Below are 12864 nucleotides of genomic sequence, written 5' to 3'. Positions count from 1 at the left end.
CCTCCCCCCTTTGCTAGACAATGTGCATTCACTGCAGGAGACTGGGTTAAGCCTGCGTCTCCCAGACCTTCTGGCTCCTTGTGCCCAACCCCGACACAGAGGTGCCTTTGTGAGTATAATTACCCTCCCCTTGTAGTCGAAATAGTTTATTTAGATCCCCCCCCCTTTTTTTGCAGGTAGGGCTAGAATAAGCGGGAATTAGCATGCGAAAGAACCTGCCCCAGCTCTGACTTTCTGAGTTGATTATCCAAATCTTCCGACAAGCTGGGGTTCTTTTTCTCGATCAGTTTGTTCACCGAGGTGCGATCTAAGATTAAAGGCTTTGGGGTTTATTAAAAAGATTGGCTCCTCACCTTCAGTTGGTGGGCAGGGCAGAGAAGCACAAGCTTGTAATGCCTCGGCTCTCTCAAAAATGTCATGCCCGGCAGGTCTGTGCTTGGGCTGCCAGGATAAACTCAGGCAATGGATTCAAGTAGCTGTTGACCCAAGGCTTTTAAAGGTACTTGTTTGTCTTACAGTGCATTGTCCACATCAGTAAGGTGTGAGCGGTGAAAGAAAGAAATTGGGGGGACCTGCTTAATTTGGAAGCAGGTTTCACTGAGGTTGCTTCCCATTAAACATGCCTAAGTTTTCCGCTTGTTAGCAGTTCAAGAGACAGTAGTTTGACAGCCATTCTCCCACAGGCCCTCCTAATTGGCATTAGTTGGTTGCAGGTGATTACCTTGGAAGTTAAATGAGGCCTGCCTCTAAACATGCTTTCCCAAAATTTAGAGGGGGGAAACTTTAGACTGTTGAGCTGTTGGAAGAGAGCCAAAGATGGTAGCTGAATAAAGTGGATTCAAGTTCTGATCCAGCTTTATTTACACCTAAGCCAACTAACTTTGACACACATTTTTCTCTCTTGTATCTGGAAGGCAAATTGCTGGAGGATGTTTTTAAAGCACGTTGTTTCTGTCCTCCAAAAGACATTTACTTCAAAAATGAGAATATGGTTCCATGGGAGAGTTGCTAGCATGTCTCCCTGATTATTTTAAGAAACAGAAATACATTTATCATTTTATGTCTAATCTGGAGGCTCAAGGAAGAAAATACATTGTTTTCAAGCCATAGAATACGCACTAAATTAGGTAGCTGCCTGCTTGCTTGGTTCTCCTCTGCCAGATTCTTAGCAGAATGATACACTCAAGCTAAGACTCTGGGGAACGTATGCAAGAGAGTTCCAAAAATGCAGAGACAGTGCCAAGAGTTGGCTGCTTGTGGGGCCAGGATTGGTGTGGGGCACAACAAATGCGTATGGAAGGCCCAAACTCTTTTAAACTCATGATTAGCACCTTGAACTGTAACCAAAGCAGAAGTTGCCTGGCGTTTGTTGTCATAACACAGATCATGGCACAAGTCTAATAAATTCTTTTGAGGCAAAGGCCATGGTGGGTTTTTTCTTCCTGTGGAATAGGTAACATTTGAGGTGGGGGGGGGGAATCCTCGTTCATCTCCACTTTTGCCTGCAGACAGTAAAACAGATGGCTTTGGATATGTCTTGCCAAGTGAATCCAACCCACAATGGAGTCTGTCTCTCTTTGGATTGTGCCTGTCTTATAGAGGCGGCAGTTCAGAGTCCCGTTAAGGATGCTTAAGCCTTGCTTTATATTGTTGCTGACTGGTAGCCGCGGTTATATGCAGAAGGGCTCAAGCAAAACAGGTTGAACTGCAGTATGCACCAGGTGCTGGTTTAAAGATTGTTTGCTTATGACTACCCCCACTTTTCCCACCAGTGGGGGTCCAAAGCCACTGATAGCAGCATTCTCCACCTCTCCTTTTTTATCTTTTGAACAGCCACCCTGAGAAGTAGGCTGGGAGTGTGTTAATGGCCCAAGGTCACCCTGAAGAACTTCCATGGCAGAGTGATGATTCAAATCTGTGTCTCCCAGTCCAGCTCTCTAACAATAGCACCATGCTCAAGATTCATATTTGCACTGAGCCTTGGCAGAAGGAGCAGAATTTCATGTTGCCTGCCTTGTACTTATCTCTGGCATGCTGGTTGTTTGCTTCTTCCAAGGCACCCCAGTTAGAGTCTCACCCTGTATCCATATGTGGGGAAACTGAGCTGTCAGATAAACTGTGTGTGTATGGCCTGTTTTTCCCCTTCTGCCTTTAATCTTCTGTGATTTTAAAAGCAAAGTGTTGCAAAATGTGAACGCTTATCCTGAGTGTGTCAGTTTTTTCAGTGAGACTTTGGGCCATGACGCTGGGAGTTGTATCGGTGAAAGCATCCTGCTCACACAGCTTTCCTTTCCTTTCCCAGGGAGCCAAGGCCTGCTTTCTCCGTGACATCCCCTTCTCTGCCATTTATTTCCCTTGTTATGCTCACATGAAATCATCATTTGCAAGTGAAGATGGGCGGGTGAGCCCTGGATATTTGCTTCTGGCTGGAGCAATAGCTGGTAAGTAGTTTTTCTTTATTGTGAAGTTACATCCCTTGACTTCTAGGGACCACAGTGGCAAATATCTTGCAGATAGGCTGGTGCTGGAGTGCCTTAAGTTGGAACCAGTTAAGAAAGGAAATACTCCCCCCCCCATGTGCTTATGAAAACAAAATCAGCATTCTGAGTAAGCCCATGAATACTTAGTAGTACCAGATATAAAGTCAGCAGATTCATGTTCATGGACCTCACATGCCTTTCTTCTGCTAGCACTTTCTCAGAAACTGGTGGCTCCCTGAGTGCAGCACATATGATATTTGATGCAGCTGGAAGCAGAGCAGTTTGTAAAATCATGCTGAAGGTATGGATACAAGAAACCTATTCCATCATCGTTATGTCTTCAGTGGAGTCCCACATGGGAACTGTGCACACATAGGTCAGCTGCGGAGAATAGATCTGCAAGCTTCCTGCTTCTTCTAGAACTAGGAGCACTTCCCCTCCCCTCCAACAGAGCCAAGACTAAGAACTTTCCTGCCAAAATGGTCATGTGACAGAGGCAGTCTTCTCTTCCTTCCCGCAGTCTTCTCTTCCTTGCCGTGGAGCGAGGACGCAGGTCTTCCAGCTGTGAGTTTTCATTGGGTTTCTTCTGCCCTTTCTTCTTTGCAAGTGGAAGGTAGCTTTATTTTAAAAATGCCACCAGTGTGGATTGCAGATGGCTCAAAATGATGAGCACAAGGACTGTGTTCTCTGTCTGGGTGAGGGACACAACACCTCCAATTGTCCAGCATGTCACCTTCTCACACCTAAGGCCAGGCATGATAGGGATTTAAGATTGAAAGTGGCAATATGGGACAAATCCCTTACCATAGTAGACAAGCCCACAGAAAATCTTTTGAAGCAGGTCCGCGCTCCCTCATTAGTGTTAGTCCCCGCAGCTCAATCTAAACCCTTGGAACTGAGCCTGCCACTTCCAAGGACCTCTTTGGAGCCTCCCGCTAAGAAGGCAAAGAAAAAAATCGAAGCAGACCACTTCTAAGTTGCCCCAAAGGTCAAAATTGCCTTAGCAGCAATCATCTAAATCGCCAGTGGTCAAAGACTTACCTCTCTGAGTACTCAAACACCATCTGCCCTCTCCAAATCGATGTCGAGAATCTGAGTCGTCTCTGCGCTGACGTTCAGGTTCGCCTTGGTACCAGGAGACTGTTTCTCCTTGGGTCCAGATGGAAGCTGCGGCTCGGTTCTGGATCACTGCATACACTGTGATGTCGATTTCCATTGCCAGTTCCTCCTCAGCACCAATTCTCATTCTCAACACCAAAGTCCAGATCGACGATCACTTTCAGCATGTCAAGAGATCCCGATGGTATGATCCCCATTATTAAGATTGGCTGATTCCCCCACATTGGATGATAATGTGGTGAAGTTCCTGCCCTTTGGCCTCAGAGCATCATAGTGCTCTCACTAGGTATATCAAGAACCACCACCCATGCCACCATGAGTTGTTCTAGGCCCCTGGGGCTACTACCCTCCCATTTTTAGGTCCCCATGGAAGTGGGACCCGAGTCAACAAAGCTGTCCTTGGCAACCATCCTACACCACCCATCACCCGCAACCTAAGACTCAACAGGAGCTGTCACATTTTTTCCAATAAGACCCAAGCGGCACCTCCTCAGTATTTATTGGCATCAGATGTGGAAGAGGAGGCGGTGCAATCAGAAGAGAACTCAGACTGCCCCTCTGTGCCAACTCCAGATGACGCCATGGGGGACCCAGCATGAAATCTGTACGAAATAAAAAAGGAAGATTGTGAAATTCTCTTCCAGGACTCAGTGGCCAACTCTGTAGTAGCATAGATTCTCTGCCAAGCAGCATTCAGGGTCACACTCCTCACCTATGGATAGGGAAGGCAGGAAGCTAGGCAAGCAAGGGAAGAAAATGTATTCTTCGGGAACCCTAAGGATCAAAGTATCTAACTTTACAGCCATCAAATGTAGGTACCAGATGGTCCTGTGGGAGTGCAGGGCCCAGCTTATTGACAGTCTCCTGGACAACAAAAAGAGTTCTTTGTATGTAGGGGCTTCACCTAAACAAACAGCAGCTTAATGCACCCCGCCATGTGGTGGATTGTTCCAGTTGTTCCTTTGGATCAGCAATAGTCCTGAGGCATTATTCGTGGCTGCGTGCCTCTGCCCTTCCTATGGATATTACAGCGAGAGTCAAGGATCTGCCCTTTGAGGGCAGTCTGTTTAGTGACCAGACTGACTCCGTTCTAGATATGATTAGGAAGAACAACAGCCAAGTCTCTGGGGATCACTCCCCACTCTTCAGGGGTTTCCAGGTCAAGGCATTTACAACAGTCCTATCAATGAAAGCCTTAAAGGTATGAGCCTGCACACTACCAGGGCCAATAATTTTTCAGGTCCAGCCAACCTCATCATCAGGTTAAACACCCACTAACCAGCCAAAAGGGCAAGGAGGGTGCACAGTCCCCATGAGGAAGACCTTCAGCATGAGTAGGCTCTCGTTCTTGGTTTGGAAATAGGTTTTCTCTTTGTTTTGATAGATGGGAGTTCATTATAAAATATGAGGGTTCTTTCTGAAATAAAAGTTGGTTGTTTCTTGGAATTTAAATCCAAGCCTGGCTATGTTGCTCTGCCAAGAGGCTTGGTGATTCCTTCCCAGGTACTGCTCAAGGAGATTTCTGACCTACAGTCTAAGGGTGCAATTAGAGAGGTCCCCCCCCCCCCCTCAAAGGCCATAGAAGGCTTTTACTCCAGATATTTCTTGATTGACAAGGTAATGGCTGGGAAAAGACTAATTCTTGACTGAAGACACCTTAATAGGCTTCTTAAAGTTAAGAAATTTAGAATACTATCCCTAACTGATGTCCTCCCTCAATGCTAACATGTGGTTCACAGTCCTTGACCTCAAGGACGCATATTTTCATATAGCCATTAGGGGTGTGCAAAAAACCCTGTAATTTTTTGGGTTCGAGTATATTAAACCCGAAAAATGTCAGTATTTCCCAATATTCCCAAATCCTAATACTGGTATGATATTCGGATTTGGGAAATATTTGGAATTTCCAAAAAAAATGTTGGGTCCAATGGACCTGAGAAGAGAAGAAATGAGAGGATCAGCTGGGGTGGCAGGAGCTGAGAGCTCTGTGCCACCCCAACCAATCCTGAGCTGGCTCCTCTTTGCAGCTCGGTTTAAACTGAGCTGCAAAGAGAAACCAGCTCCAGCTGAGGGTTCACCCCTCAGGCTCTGCTGGGCAGCCCAGTTTAAACCAGACTATCCAACAGAGCCTTCCAAGGAGCTTTTCCTGCAGAGAAAGTTCTCCCCACAGGCTCTGCTGGGCTGCCCAACGGAGCCACCCCCATCCTCCATTGTTTCCAATGGAGGGGGGAAGGCATTTAAAAGGATTGCAGTCCCTTTAAATGCCTCTTGCAAGCTGTGAATGAACTCGAAGCAGTGAGTTCACCTGGAAGGTGTTTAAAGGATTGGTAATCCCTTTAAAGACCCTTTACCTTCAGTTATCTGATGGTTCAAAAAAATCCCAAATATTTTCAGGATTTTTTTGGTCCACCATTTTTGGATAGCCGAATAAATTATGGGCTGTATATCCAACTGAAAAAATACCCAGAAAATACTGATAAGATATTTTTTGGATTTTTTTTCTGCACATCCCTGGTAGCGACACACGAGGATTGTAAGAAACATCAAATATTTGAATATCATTTCAATACAGAGTGTTAAGAATCCTTCCATGCCTCCATAGCCAGAGGAAGGTCAATCCCCCAATGACCACACCCCACCCCATCAATTACAGACACACACACACCGAAAATGGTCCAGGTCATTTTTGTTATCTGGGATGTCTTCAAATCAGCATATGTTTAAAGTAGTGTACATAAAACACCTGCATACAAATCTGTCTGGAAGGAGAGGCTCAGTTATTATGACTGATAATAGAAATGTAATGGCTTTGGAAAATGCAGGCCTCTTTTGCATGGAATGAAAAGGCACGGAGTAAATGCTGCTTTTCTGTCCTGCTGTGATGCCGTTAAAAAGACTGTGTGTTGAGTTGCAGTTCAGAAACCCTCTCCTTGTTCAGTTCTCACTCACCTGCCGCTCCAGCACCAGCCAGTTGTGGCCTTCTTGCCTTTTGTTTTCTGAACGGGTTCTCTCTAGGCGGGACGTGCTCTTCTTTGAAACAGTCATCAGTTTTTCGGGCTGTGTTGTACACAGGGAATACTCTGGATAGCAGTTCTTGGTAGACTCTCTTGCATTTTACCACAGCATTTTTCTGTTTTTGAACCCTAAGCTCATACAGTCTAAAAAGGTGGGATCTGCCCAGTTCAGGTGTGCCTTTTTTGACTGAAACCTGGAGTTTCTGCTGCTGCTAGCACAAGTTCTTCAAGATGTCATTCTATTCCCAGCTCATCCATTGGTTCTCTGACCGGGGGGGGGGGGGGCGCATAATTGCAAGACTAATTTCTTTCTGTCTTTTCCTGTTTTCTCCCAAGACTTGGAAGATAATATAATATTGCATGTGTTGGGGTTAGAAGGAGGCAGTCCCCAGAATCCAGAGATTCTATCATCAGTGCCCGAGAAACAGCCCTGGTCTTTGAGGTCATGCCTGGTACAACCTTGTAGACTCTGGTGGCAAGAGCTGGGTTGAAAATGAGCAAGAACCAGCCCTGCCAAGAGGTGTCCTCACAGATTGAACACTAAAACAGTGGTATGGCGCCTTCAGCTGCCACCTGTTGTGCAGCAGCATTCCCACGGAGAGAGGCCCTGCTTGAGAGCCAGTTTGGTGTAGTGGTTAAGTGTGCGGACTCTAATATGGGAGAACCGGGTTTGATTCCCCACTCCTCCACTTTCACCTGCTGATGTGACCTTGGGTCAGTCACAAGCTCTGGCACAGCTGTCCTTGAAAAAGAGCAGTTTGTGTCAGAGTTCTCTCAGCCCCACCCACCTCACAGGGCGTCTGTTGTGGGGAGGGGAAGGGAAAGGAGTTTGTAAGCCACTCTGAGACTCCAAGTGAAGGACGGGGTATAAATCCAATCTCTTCTTCTTCTAGGACCGAGGCTCTGGTGCTCAGTTTTTAGTCTATGCAGACCAAATAGCACTTCAGATACAAGTGCACACCTGCCTGGCAGCTGAGACCTTCAGTCAAAATACAGCAGTCGCTTGATATATACTGTGCTGCAGTATTCACAAGGACCATTCATAAACGGCATATTTCCCCTAGTGATAATGCCTTAGATTTGGGGCAGGGGCTGCTTCCTTTTTTCTCTCTGCCTGAAAGTAAGCCGTGAAATGCTACTGCTCTCAGCCTGTCTCTGCCAATTCCCAATTGTCTTCTGCTCACAGTTTTAGGATCTGGGTTGTAGAGTCCTCTGTCCCATCACAGTCTCTGGAATCAGTGGAGGGGCACCCCTCTCCCCAGTGTTCTGGCCCACGATGGACGGGCTCTTCTTGTATGATATATAAAGCCCTGTATCTTATTGATGCTAATGAGTAGGAATAGGCATAAATTTGACAAAGTATGCCAGTATTTGAACAAACAAAATAACTCTGTACAACTTTAAAAACTATATAGGCTTTAAAGAGTGTGGATTTAAAGCTGGGCTCATGGTGAACTCACCATAATGGAACGAAACAGTTTCTGAGTTCTGCGTCCTGCTTCGGCATGAAACCTAAGCTGGTGTGTTGAGCCAAGTCATTTCTTAGATTTTCTCATTTTTCTTTCTCTGCCCATTGTTAAGTGATTGCAGACTGTGATAACTGTGTCTCTTTGAAGTTCAACCACAGAAGCAGCCTCTCGTTATCAGTAGTGGCCGATATATGTTAAAAAATGCACACAGACATGGATTTTATCCAGTATTTTCACTAGGTTTCCATTTTAGGTTATCTCCCTTTAGTAGATTACTCCTATGGGCAGTGATCACTCATCATTCAGTATAGAACTATGAAGTGTACAAAAGACCTTTCCAAATACTTACAGAAAAGTAAGGAAAATCTAATTAGGTTAACAGGGAGTAAAATTATATAGGGAAGGAACCAAAGCAAAGTTTTTTGCTGTACCCTTTTATAATAATAATCATATTAATATTTGTTCAAATTCTAGCCATAGTAGGAAAAAGTGCTTCAAATTTTGGTTCAGATTGTTGTTATTTATATATTTTACCCAGTGCATTGTATATCATGTCACTTGATTATAATGAGGTGGGCACATTTAACTCAGTTGAAGTTGTCTGGATCGTTAGAGTTTGGAACAGATTAGGATTATGATTTTAAAATTATTACAGATTTGTTGTTCTCAGAAGATGCAGAAATCATTTGGAAACTGCATCACACTCACCAGTTAACCGCCGCCCCGCCCCTGTCTCAAAGCATGCAGGGCTCTTGGCTGGCTTGCGGCCAAACCACGCTCATCCGGACAGCCCTATTTCTGTCAGCTAGTACCACCATGTGATGACCATCTATGTGGAGATATCTTTGTAGATCTTGTGTTCTCAGATTTTAACTCCTTTCAAGAGCCAAAGTCCAGCTTCCCGAAATTCTAAGCTGAGATGAAATGGATCTTGCATGCTACTTCAAGGGAAAGTGTGACCATGTAAAGCCTTCCTCTGCCAATTCTTCAAATGTGAAAGTTCACGCAGTGTGTTTTCCTTTGTTTTTTTCTGGGGTTTGGAGAAGGAGGGAGCGGTTCCTATTTTAGTGATAAACACTCACTTCTACATCTCTTTCAAAGCAGTCTACTAAAAAAAGTGAGATGGTGTTCTGTAGCCAGACCACATTGGTTTGGACAAGAACTGTTACAGAATTATTAAGCTTTAGAGAGGGAAAAAGCAAAGGAGATTTATGCATCTCCATCTGACCAAGTTGGTTTGGAACTGATGCAGAATGGAAAAGTAATAAAATGAGAAGAGACACTGTCTTCTGAATACAGCCTTGCTTTATTTTTGTCTGCCCTCCCCCCTTTTAATAAAAACATGTATTTTATTAGATTTGGGGTTTTTTGAAAACTAGTAGTTGGAATCCTGAAAGGAGCTGCTGCTCTGAATTCAGGGGTCCGGCCTCAGAGGCAGTGGGGACTTGTGGGCCTGTCGTCTGCTGAGGGTTCGATATCCCATTGTTTATCAGCCGCCATAAATCTTCCAGCTAGACTTTTTGCGGAGGATATTAAGGTCCTGAAGAAACACATGCATGTTGTTATACCTGCCTGCCTGAGGTTAGCAAGATATTTCACAGGGAAAGCTGAGATTCCAGAGCAGAAGGGCAAATGCCAGAACCCACCAAAGAATTGACTTTTACCTCCAGAGAGTGACCTCAGGAAACTGTGACATTTATTGAACACTGCTGTCTACCCACCAAGCTTCAGAGCTCATAAGGCCGAGCTTTCCATCTCACCAAAGCCTTGTCAAAATCGAGTACACCTGTGATTACAAGATCCACTTTGTCCTTCCCTCGCCTTCAGGCTTTGAAGTAAATATTCTTAGTTCTGAGCTGATGATACATATTCACGTAGACCATAGAAACCTAGTAGCTAAGTGCGGTTCTCCTGCAAGTATACTGCTTTAAAATGCAGGTGGAAAATCACACATTGGAATATTCCCCCTTGTGTTTTAATTTTAAAAAAAAATCCAAACCTCTCTACTGCCCGTATATAGAAAACTGCCATTTCAGAAAGAAGGTTTTGAGACAGTGAGGAAGGTTTTGAGACAGAGTGAAGAACGGCAAGCTGGAATGTTGACCCATCATCACCTTCCAAAATGGTGTTGCTCTAGGAAGGGTGTGGTGGTGGAAAGTCACGGCTGATATATGGTGACCCGGTAGTGTTTTCAAGGCAAGAGATGTTCAGAGGTGTTTTGCCAGTGCTTGCCTCTGCATCGCAACCCTGGTATTCTTTGGAGGTCTCCCATCCATTTACGAGCCAGGGCCGACCCATCTTTACTTCCAAGATCTGACGAGATTCCGGTGGCCTGGGCTATTTACATCAGGGGAGATGTACTGAAGCCCCCCCCCCCCTGGAATATGTACATTGGTGCTCGCGTTTTCTAATACAGGTGTTCCCCAGGACTACCTACATTGTTGGGGGCCTTCCCCAAACTGCAGTATCTTCAGAAACATCATAGACCTTCTTACTTGGGCGAGCTTGTAATGGCTGTTGTTAAATTCTTGGGGGATGGGGTGTTTTTCCCCCCATTAGCCATGTTTTAATCTGATTGTAGTGGTGGGGAGGGGCTGAAGTGGCAAACTTTGTTTTACATAAATCCGCTGTTAATTGTAAGCCTCTGGGGCAAATCATTCAAAATGCCATCCCTTTAGCAATATTCCCATTTGTTCACAACCTCTCCTCTCTCCTCCCTTCAGGCATGCCTGCAGCGTCCTTAGTGACCCCTGCTGATGTCATCAAGACAAGGTTACAGGTGGCAGCCCGTGCAGGACAGACAACCTACAGTGGAGTCATAGATTGCTTTGGCAAGATCCTACAAGAGGAAGGCCCACGGGCTTTTTGGAAAGGGGCAGGAGGTAACCCTGGAGTGCCTTTCCATTTGCCTTGATTAGGGAGGTTTGTGTGTAGGCTTTCTGTGTTAATGTTGCTTGTGGTGTTCCCTTTTTCCCTTTCAAGCTCGTGTATTTCGCTCCTCTCCTCAATTTGGAGTGACCTTGTTGACCTACGAGCTGCTGCAGAGGTGGTTTTATATCGACTTTGGAGGAGTGTAAGTATGTTAAGACTGACCATTCTGACTCTGATTTGGTTGCTGATGTTACTGAAGCTCAAGAAAGAGATTTGGCATTTTCACACGAGGCCTTAAGCCTAGCGAGCCAGAGCTTAGAAGGGGAATCATTAAATTGCTAAGGGAAGAGAGATGCAAAATAGTACCCTGGTGAAATAATTGATGCAGCTGATGCTGTAAACTTACTTGTGGAATTGACAAGGCCGTTACTATTAGTTTGACAGATACATGACTATTTATTTATTTCACAGCTGTCTCATGACTTCTAAGATTTATGTATCGATCTGCCCACAGTACACGTGCTTAAAACAAACGTATCTCGTGCAGAACCTCAGTCTAGATGAGGAGCAAAGCAATTTATTGTGGCCTCCCTCATGGGCTTTCTCATTGGCCTCTGCTATGGAGGCCCGCCCACTAGGCATCCCTAGGCAATTACCTCAGGTGCCAGAGGGTGGTGAGCAGTACCCCCCATCCCCATTATCTCTACTGGGGACCTGCTTGCCTGGCTTGCCTTCCCTACCCCCTGAAGGAGGGAGGACGGGAGAGTGGGCAGTTGCCAGCTCCACCACCACCACCAGGTTCTCCACTTCCCCGGTTGCACCATGGAGGTGCCTCCTTTCCTGCCTGAGCGTGAGCACTCCTGCTGGGTGAGGAGCCAGGCCTGTCTCCCTGCTTTGCCCAGTGAAGGAGGAAGAGCAGGCAGTCACCAGCTCTGTTCTCCACCCACAAGGCTCTCCACTCGCTCAGCTCACAGCGTGGTGCTGCTTCTTTTGCCCACGTTCATGCACACACAACTTGGGCACAGTGGCTCAGAGCATAGAGGCTGAATGTACACGCACCCAGATAGCAGATAGCCTAGAGTGATTAAGATCCTTGGGCCGGCCCTGCCACCTGCAGTAGATTATCTGAATTCCCCCAGTGTTTCAAGGATAAAAACAGTGTAGTCACAACTATGTATGATTATTATTATTACTTTTTAACAACTTTTCTATTTTAAACATTTCAGAAGACCAGCAGGATCTGAACCTGTCCTGAAATCAAGGATTACGCTACCTGCCCCTAACCCTGACCACGTAGGGGGCTACAAACTGGCCGTTGCCACGTTTGCAGGGATTGAAAACAAATTTGGACTTTACTTACCTCGGTTTAAGTCCTCACCATCTACCTCACGGGCAGCATCTGTAGTTTGATCCTAAAATGGTTTTTACCAAAAGCTGGGGAAAGAGCCATTTGTCTGATCGATCTTAATATTTCGTACCATTTGCTTTTTCGTATCAACCAAGATCATCTGAGTTGCAGTTCTTCCCTCCTCCCCTCTATGTGTAAATACAGGCCTTTGTGCTTTCTCTGTCAGATCACTGTGAAATTCTTGCTGAAGTAGTCTTTCTCTCCCCCCCCCCCCCCCCCTTTTTTCCTTTTTTGGTTTGGGCCCGTGAATGTAATTTTTTTACTTGCACATACCTTGGATCATGAATGTACTTGACGCTAGTGCGGGACAGGCATTCATATGTAATGGTTTTTCCCTTAGGAAGGTTGGTGGTGGGCACGCTGGGTGAGTTGTGAGACATGACCACTCAACTGAGATGAGAGCGCTGTTCTGCCATTGTGTCTGCATACTGAGTATTACACAGTATTGTTTAAATATATTTTCAACAGAGATCATGGTGCTAGATGCAGAATGATATAGACTG

The 12864-nt window shown here is 45.5% G+C and overlaps 1 protein-coding gene across 1 annotated transcript in view; it reads left to right on the top strand.

The window, feature by feature from the left end:
- SLC25A13 (solute carrier family 25 (aspartate/glutamate carrier), member 13) overlaps positions 1-12565 on the top strand; it is a 148801-nt gene extending 136236 nt beyond the window's left edge. Inside the window, exons 15-18 of the mRNA XM_015410953.1 lie at positions 2303-2441; positions 10806-10964; positions 11065-11155; positions 12180-12565. Of these exons, the coding sequence (XP_015266439.1) occupies positions 2303-2441; positions 10806-10964; positions 11065-11155; positions 12180-12363 (573 nt within the window). The 3' untranslated portion in view covers positions 12364-12565. The remainder of the gene's footprint in view (positions 1-2302; positions 2442-10805; positions 10965-11064; positions 11156-12179) is intronic.
- The last annotated feature ends 299 nt before the right edge of the window (positions 12566-12864 follow it).

Source organism: Gekko japonicus, unplaced genomic scaffold (assembly GCF_001447785.1).
Source record: "Gekko japonicus isolate JY-2015 unplaced genomic scaffold, Gekko_japonicus_V1.1 scaffold231, whole genome shotgun sequence".
Taxonomy (NCBI): Eukaryota; Metazoa; Chordata; class Lepidosauria; order Squamata; family Gekkonidae; genus Gekko; species Gekko japonicus.
Note: the sequence above shows the minus strand (reverse complement) of the source record. Positions and strands in the feature narration are given on the sequence as shown.